At 38.1% G+C, this 8,763-nt stretch overlaps 1 protein-coding gene across 1 annotated transcript in view; it reads left to right on the forward strand.

Annotated features, from left to right (window-relative positions):
• GUCY1A2 (guanylate cyclase 1 soluble subunit alpha 2) overlaps positions 1 to 8,232 on the forward strand; it is a 322,573-nt gene extending 314,341 nt beyond the window's left edge. Inside the window, exon 8 of the mRNA XM_086679239.1 lies at positions 7,727 to 8,232. Within this exon, the coding sequence (XP_086535365.1) occupies positions 7,727 to 7,934 (208 nt within the window). The 3' untranslated portion in view covers positions 7,935 to 8,232. The remainder of the gene's footprint in view (positions 1 to 7,726) is intronic.
• The last annotated feature ends 531 nt before the right edge of the window (positions 8,233 to 8,763 follow it).

Genomic DNA, 8,763 nt, shown 5'->3' on the forward strand with positions numbered 1-8,763 from the left:
TCATGACCTGAGCCAATGTCGGATGCTTACTGACTAAACCACCCAGGCGCCCCAAGAGCCTTTTCTTTAAGACCAGGAATAACACAAACATGTCCATTCTCATCACTTTTATCCAACATAGTACTGGAAGTTCTAGTCACAACAGTTACATAAGAAAAAGAAATAAAAGGCATCCAAATCGATAAGGAAGGAGTAAAACTGTCACTATTTGCAGATGGCATGATACAGAGAAAATATAGAAAACCCTCAAGTCGCTGCCACAACAGTGTTAGAAGTAATAAATTTAATAACATTGCAAGATACCAAACTGAGACATCAGTTGCATTTTTATACAGTAATAATGAAGTAACAGAAAGAGAACTTAAGAAAACAATGCCATTTATAGTGGCACCAAAAACAAATAAAATGCCTAGGAATAAATTGAACCAAGGAGTTGACACACCTGTACCCAACAACTCTAAAAGATTAATGAAAGCAATTGAAGAGGACACAAAAGACATATGATGCTCATAGGCTGGAACAATAAATATTGTTGAAATATCCATACTACCCAAAGCATTCTATATTTTTAATCAGTGCCTGTGGAAATACCAATAGCATTTTCCAAAGAACTGAACAAATAACTCAAAAATTTGTATGAAACCACAAAAAACCCTGAATAGCCAAAGCAATCTTGAGAAAGAACAAAGGTAGAAGGATCACAATCTGAGATTTCAAGATATACACCAAAGCTACAATAATGAAAACTGTATGGCACTAGCACAAAAATAGACACATAGATCAAGGGAACAGAACAGAGTCTAGAAATAAACCCACAGTTATACTGTCAATTAATCTATAACAAAGGAGACAAGAATGTATAATGGGGAAATCTCTTCAGTAAACAGTGTTGGAAAGACTGGATGCTACCTACAAAAGGAAACTGGACCACTTTCTTACAGCATACACAAAAACTCAAAATGGAATAGAGACCTAAATGTGGGACCTGAAATCATAAAACTCTTCAATGAAAACATAGGCAGTAATCTCTTTGGCATGAATATTAGCAACATTTTTTTCTAGATATGTCTCCTCAGGTAAAGGAAACAAAAGCAAAAATAAACTGTTAAGGCTACACGAATATAAAAAGCTTTCACACAGCGAAATAAACTACCAACAAAACAAAAAGGCATCCTATTGAATGGGAGAAGATATTTGCAAATGACATATCCAACAAGGCATTAATCTCCAAAATTTATAAAGACCTCTTATACAACTCAACACCAAAAAAGAAAAAAAAAAAAAAAAAAAAAAACAAGCAAACAAACAAACAAAAAAAACAAGCAGTCTGATTAAAAATTGGGCAGGGGACCTGATCTGACATTTTCTTTTTTTTTTAAAGAAAGATAGAGATACCAACAGACATGGAAGATGCTGAACATCACTGGTCATCAGGAAAATGCAAATCAAAACCACAATGAGTTATCACCTTATACCTTTGAGAATAGCTAATTTCACAAAGAGAAGAAATAACAAGAGTTGGTGAGGATGAGGAGATAAAGAACCATGTGCTCTGTTGATGGGAACATAAACTGGTGCAGTCACTGTGAAAATCAGTATAGAGTTTCCTCAAAAAATTAAAACTAGAAATGCTGTATGATCCAATAATTCCACTATTGGGTATTCACCCAAAGGAAAAAAAAAACACTAGCTCATAAAGATATCTTGACCACTATATTTTTGCAGCATTATTTACAGTAGTCAAGTTACAGAAGCACCCTAAGTAGCCATAGATAAAAGGATAAATATATGGTATATTTAAAAAATGGAATATTACTCAGCCATAAAAAAAGAATGAGGTCTTGCCATTTGTGACAACAATGAATGCACATAGGTTGCATTATGTTAAGTGAATTCAATCAGTCAGATAAAGACAAATACCATAGGACTTCACTTGTATGTGGAATCTAAAAAATGAACAAAGATAAAAAGCAAAAATAGACTCATAAGTACGGAAAGCCATCTGGTGGTTGCCATAGAGGAGGGGGTAGGCCAAAAGGGGTGCAGGTAAGTGGGAGGTACAGACTTTCAGTTATGGAATGAATTGGTCATGGGAGTAAAAGGTACCATATAGGGAATGTAGTCAGTGGCACTGGAATAGTGTTGTACAGTGACAGACTGCAGCTACACTTGAGCTGAGCGCAGCCTAAATTGTAGAGTTGTCCAATCACTGTGTTGTACACCTGAAACAAATGTTACACTGGTCAGCTATACTTCAAACAAACAAACAAACAAACAAACAAACAAAAACCCGTGCAGTGTATCCTGGGTGTCTCAGTGGGTTAAGTGTCTGATTCTTAGTTTCTATCCAGATCATGACTTCACAGTTCATGAGATCGAGCCCCAGGTTGGGCTCTGTGCTGACAGTGTGGAGCCTGCTTGGGAATCTCTCTCTCTCTCTCTCTCTGCTCCTTTCCTGCTCATGCTCTGTCTCTTGCTGCCTCACAATAAGTTAATTAAATAATTTTTTTAAAAAAGGTCGAGAAAAAGATACATTGAGATATATTATCCTTAATTTTCCTAATACCAGAGATAGAATGATGATGATGAGAGAGACTGATCAACATAAAGGAGAAAATTCATATCCACTGGAGTAGCAAACAGAATGAAATCTGAGTTTCTAGCAGCAAGTTCTGAGGGGAAAGTAATTTCCAAACAAAAATTTAATGCCTAATGAGAACAATCAAACTGAGAGTTAACTAAAGACATTTCAGACATCCAAAGTCTTTAAAAGGTCATAATCCAGATAATCTTTCAGGCCCTCAGCTCTGAAAGATGCAGCATATATTACCCTATCTTGCCTCGGTCTTACATCCCCTTTTGGCCAGTGGTAGCATGGTAATTAGTAGACAAGTTAGTGACCACTCTGGTAAGCATTCTTAATGGTCACTATCTCAGAGCTTTCTGCATATTACATGGATCTTTTCAGTTATTGAAACAAAGGTTTTCTAATCTCACAAGATGACTTCAAACAAGTAGGTCTTAAGTGACTACCTACACTAGTGGGTCACTATTAGAGACTGCAACGACATGTATTAATTTCCTCAAGGTAGGTTCTGTCTGTGGGTGGTCCATGGTGTCCACTCGGCTAAATCAAAACAAAAACATAACCAACCACTTTATAGAAAGATATTTTCAGCAAAAATAAAAATTCTTTTCAGTCCTCTCCTGTCCCACAATTAATATGATCAGAAGTAGAAATGCACTGGGTCAGCACCCAGCTCATGGAAGGCATTGAATAAAATAACTTTTGACTGGCTGACGGCTGAATTCACTGACCAAAGACTGCATGAAGCCTGGCTCAAGACTTGAGGTTATTTTTCCTCATAATACAGTCTAGAGAATTGCGGGAAATACATTGAGCAAGTGGACATAATTCACAATGAAATCATTGTATGTAATTGGAGAAAAGTATATAGAAGTGGATAGAAGAATGAAAGACCAGATTCTGACCTTATCCTATAGATGGCCAAGCTGTTATTTTATATAAGCCAATTTGCAGAAGTTAATAAATCTTCTGATCTGCAGAAGTTAATAAATCCCAGAATAAGTTGCCTGAAATGTCATTGTTACAATTCTGTTACCTATTAAAAAGTTCTGAGTCCCGTGTTAAAATGTAAATTACATTTAGGTCATTTGGACCTCAGTGCGAATAAGTTTCAGGTCCATTTATAGAACAGAATACAGGATAGAGCAGAAAGCTTGGTGTGGTCAGAGATGTGCAAATAAGAACTGAGTGAGTCAGAGATGGCTTAGTTTTCCTAACAGTGAGGGAGCAGCTCCATGGACCCCCATGGTATCCAGCTCCCCTCACATGTTTGGGGGCCATCCAGTGATTCAAAGCAGCGGAGTATTCTCATCTTGAAAATCAATTTGTAGGAAAAACTTTGTCGAGAGAGGATGAATACTAACAGGCAGGTGAAGTAGGATTTGTGTGCCTTCCCAATACTTATTAAACATGTTGCCAAGACCCCCAGGTTATATATCAGCCAGCTGGGGATTATGGCTGGGGATGAATTTAGATTTGTGGGGCATCGAAGCTTCCATATCAGTCCCAAGTTGCTGAAGAAATGGATTCTTAGGCAGAGCTTTAGAGCCAGCCCAGGGACTTGGACTTAATAAAGCATTTCAGAGGGGATCAGAGGTTTTGGAGTGATCAGTGTATAAATTCCTAATCCCTGTATACACATTTGAGCATTTATTCAGCACCACGACTCATCATCGCCAGGCATGCTGTGTGAAATGTTTCCCCTGACCTCCCGCACAGACCCACCAGGAACTCATTCAGATTGTACTACTGGAAGTCATCTCAATATTTCACTTCAGCATTCATTTATACAAACGCTGCTAAATCCTGGATATCATAGGAGCTTCTGTGAATTTGCTCTTCTGTGCTCTCATTCCTGTTATTGAAGTTTAAAACTGTACTGAGTTTATTAATACCAAAATATTTAGTTGGAGAAGAATAAAGCCCCATAAAAGCTACTGTCTTTGTGATTTTTAGCACATCAAATATGAGACGTATTTAAAAGGTCAAGAGATCAATTCATTGTGAAGTTTCCTACCAAAGTGCAGTGAATTATTTAAAAGCACTGCCTCTAAAGCCGCTAGTGACCCACTTTCAGTCATTTACAAGTACTTTCATAGATGTAAACTCAGTGTTATTTTTCAGTGTCAGAACACCTCAATTACAGCAAAATATGAAGACCTTGGTGACTCAAATAGAGCATAAAAAAATAGAGGACTTAACATAAATAGAAGAATATAGCTCATGTGGAGTCCTATCTACTGCATGGGTCTTTAAGGAGACTTGTTTGAAAGGCTGGTGTTGTGGCTCAATTTTATAATTGGTAGAGGTGAACTTTATTGCTCTGGCTCTTGACTTTTGTACTAAGATGCACAGTCATCTCTCTAGTAACCATGCAGAATTTCCTTCTTTGGATTTTATTTTGTGTGTCACTCAAGACCGCCTTGTATTGCTGCTACTTTGTTCCTGTGAGTATTTCTTGCCTTTTAAATTCTATGTTAAGTAATTCTGGGCATCGCTACTTCTTCTCGTCCATTCAGAAGACCATTACAGCATGTCACCAGCACTCAACATGTTTGTTGATTGATACCCAAATATTTTCACATCGATGACCATTCTGTTTGAGCTAAGCAAAATTATTGTGGAATTCAGTGCTAAACTTAACTACTGTTGAGGGAATCTTACATTTTATTTCAGAAGTGACTGGTTATATATTGTATGTACAGAAAATTGACATCTGTAAAAACAAAAAGAAAGCAAACTACCAACAATTTCATTGTGATTGTCATTAATGCCTTACCTATATCTGTTTCATTGTTATCACGGAAAGCTATCTTAGTGTAGTCTTTTTTTTGTTTGTTTTTTGAGAGAGACAGAGAGTGAGCATGAGTTGGGGAGGGGCAGAGAGAGAGAGAATCCTAAGCAGGAATCCAGCACAGAGCCCTATGCAGGGCTTGTACCCACAAACTGTGAGATCATGACCTGAAATCATGAGTCTGAAATCAAGAGTCGGGCTTAACCGACTGAGCCCTCCAGGCATCCTATCTTAGTGTAGACTTATTATTTATTGTAGGGTTGAGCTTAATTAGGAGTTAACAAATCTGGATTCTAGTTCCAAGGCCACTGCTGTCTTACTGCTTAAGACATTAAATTAGAGTGATTGAGCAAATCAGCCTAACTTAATCCAGGCTTGCTTTTACCATAAATTTGTCAGAGAAGAGCATGTAGTTGTCAGAGAAGAGATTCTGCATAGGGTTATGTGGATGAGGATGAAAAAGGGAAAGAATTCTGAAATGTTAGAGCCTCATTTCCTTATATTCCAAGTTAGTATGGTCATTGTATAATATTTTTAAAGAAATGGTGAGTTAAAACTTAAAAATCCTTGGGGTACCCGGGTACCTTGGTCAGTTGAGCGTCCGAGTTTGGCTCAGGTCATGATCTCATGGTTTATGAGTTCTAGCCCTGTGTCGGGATCTGTGCTGACAGCTCAGAGTCTGGAGTCTGCTTCAGATTCTGTGTCTCCCTCTCTCTCGCTTTCCCCCCTACCGCCATCTCTGTCTCTCTCTCAGAAATAAACATTAAAAAGACAACTAAAGCTTAAAAATCCTTTACAAAGCAAAATAGTACCACTCCTGTTAGTAAAAGTAAATATAGACTGCTCCTCCTCCTATCAGCTATCAGCTGTTGTTTTCATATATTTTATCCATTAAACATCAAGGAATGTTTTTTTCCCTCTCAGTGTGGAGATGATTATCAGTGCTTGTGCGGTGATCTTTCATTCCCACACGGCCTTTGTTTTCCATGAACTTACTGCCCTTTTTGACCCTGCCTTCTACCACAGCTGGTTCTTGTACCTGACCAGTCTCTTACACTGCATACCTGGTATCTGCTGTCACCATTCACCTGGCTCAGGAAAATGAGCTGTTTTTAGGAAAGGGGTGATGCTGGGTTTGGCTCCACTGTGCCTTCCAAATAAAGTCTACATGTTTAGGATTTCAAAGTGTTGTCTTACCCTACTGCTGATGCAGACCCTTCACTGTGTTTCCTCATTATGTAAACATGGTTGGAAATGCATTGATACTGATCACACATTTCCCTATTACTGTGGGCTTTGGTTTTCAGTATTTATTTTCTGCTTCTTTTATTCCATGTTTCCATCTCTGTTGACAAAACTTGGTATTCTACTCACGAGTATATTCACAAGAGTGCCCAGGAGATTTTTCTCAGGCAATAAGAAGCAACCTAGGAGGGCTGTTGAGTTAAATTGAATGGTGGGGCCACACCTTTAGGTCTGGGTATTGAACTTAATGTTTCATGGACCTGGACAAGAGTAAGTCTCTGGTGTTTGTGTACTAGAAAAGAGTAAGTGTGACTGGAAGGGAAGGGTCACACTGACCAGTAAATGCTGGAGTTCACAAAACATTGCTAGAGATCAGTGAACAACTATTGAAGACACTTGAAGTCATGAATGTTCTACAATGCTAAATAACTGATATGTTTGACACACAGGACACACATTTAAAGCCTATCAAGAATCTGTAAAACATAAGAGGAGTGCTCCAGAATTTAGGCAGGTTTTAAAACCAGAAAGGGTAAATACTACATATTCAAATAAAGACTTGTGTTATACATGGGGTGCCTGGGTGGCTCACTCAGTTGAGCATCTGACTCAACTGGATTTTGGCACAGGTCATGATCTCACAGTCGTGTGATTGAGCCCTCAAGTTGGGCTCATGCTGAGCCTGGAGCCTGCTTGGGTTTCTCAGTCTCCCTGTCTGTCTTTGCCCCTTCCCTGCTTGTGTGCATGCACACATGCTCTCAAAATGAATAAGTAAACATTAAAAAAAGAATTTGCATTGTAAAGTTTTCTTTTGCCTTTTGTTTAGGAAAAAATTCAAATTTGAAAAATATTTTCAAGTAGGACCAGAAATAGCATTTTTTTTAAAAAAAATTATAACATGAAGGCATCTTTCCTGACAAACAACATTTCCTGGCATTTGGAGCCCTAGGAAGGCCACGTGTTTCACAAAGAAATAGAGGTGTCAACATGAGCTTGGTCGTTGATAGGCTTCCTGAGCCTTTAAATTTTTTGTCTGTTTATTCTCCCTTATCCTGTCGATTTGACCTATTTGACTCACATCATCTGTATTTTCTTCTTAGATTATTAAAACGGGAAGAAAGCTTCACATTCATTCCTCGGTCCCGTGAAGAGCTTCCAGATAACTTTCCAAAGGAAATCCCTGGGATCTGCTATTTCCTGGAGGTAAGGACTGGTCCTAAGCAGCCAAAGCCTTCTCTTTCTTCATCAAGAATCAAGAAAGTTTCCTACAACATTGGCACCATGTTCCTCCGGGAGACAAGCCTCTGAGACCTTCAGCAGATCAAAGACTTCTCCACAAAGCACAAGCCCACAACATGGGTCATGAAGGGGGAGTGCAAAGAGATTGTTTCTCTTCCACTGATTTGCTGAGAACAAGCAGCAGAATTTCTGTGTTATGTTAGGCAATAATCCTAGAAAAAGGTGGGTGATGACTGTCAGTAAAAAAGAAACCGAAGGGGGCGGGGCAGAAATAAGAGGTGTCCATCCATAGGAGTGCTTTTAGTCATATATATATTTTAATCACAACTAACCAATAAATAGATTCTGTGTTTTCTTGTTTGTCGCACATACAGGTATCTTTCCCTATATATTTCTATCACTTTTGAGAGCCAGTTTTGATGATCAATTCCTACATTTAGTGAGTTGGTATGTGAGGAATATTTTATAATTTTGTTTCCCTGAACAGACATTTCATACGTACATCATAGCTCTGTGGTTGCCTTCCTGGAAGGAAGAACTATAACTCCACGAAATATTTTAGGGATATTACCTATTTTTATACATCTCTCTTCTGAATAATTCCATTTCACACACAACGCTATTCAATTGTCAGAATATGCTACTGTGTAGTTGGTATATTATGTAACTAACCTATTAATCAAATGTAGTTTGACATATTTAGACAGATTAGTGCTTGGACTGAGAATACATATAACAGGATTTCAGATGCTGAGAAAGCACCATAAGTCTGCTTAGTAAACGTATCTTTTAAATTTAATTAATGTAGCATGGAATCCAGAGGAAATCAAATTTCCTAATAACAGATTGCGCTGTAACTAGGATCACAGAAAAGTCTTCTTGCTATCTTCTACCGAAT

Source organism: Puma concolor, chromosome D1 (genome assembly GCF_028749965.1).
Source record: "Puma concolor isolate L17-30 chromosome D1, mPumCon1.1.hap2, whole genome shotgun sequence".
Taxonomy (NCBI): domain Eukaryota; kingdom Metazoa; phylum Chordata; class Mammalia; order Carnivora; family Felidae; genus Puma; species Puma concolor.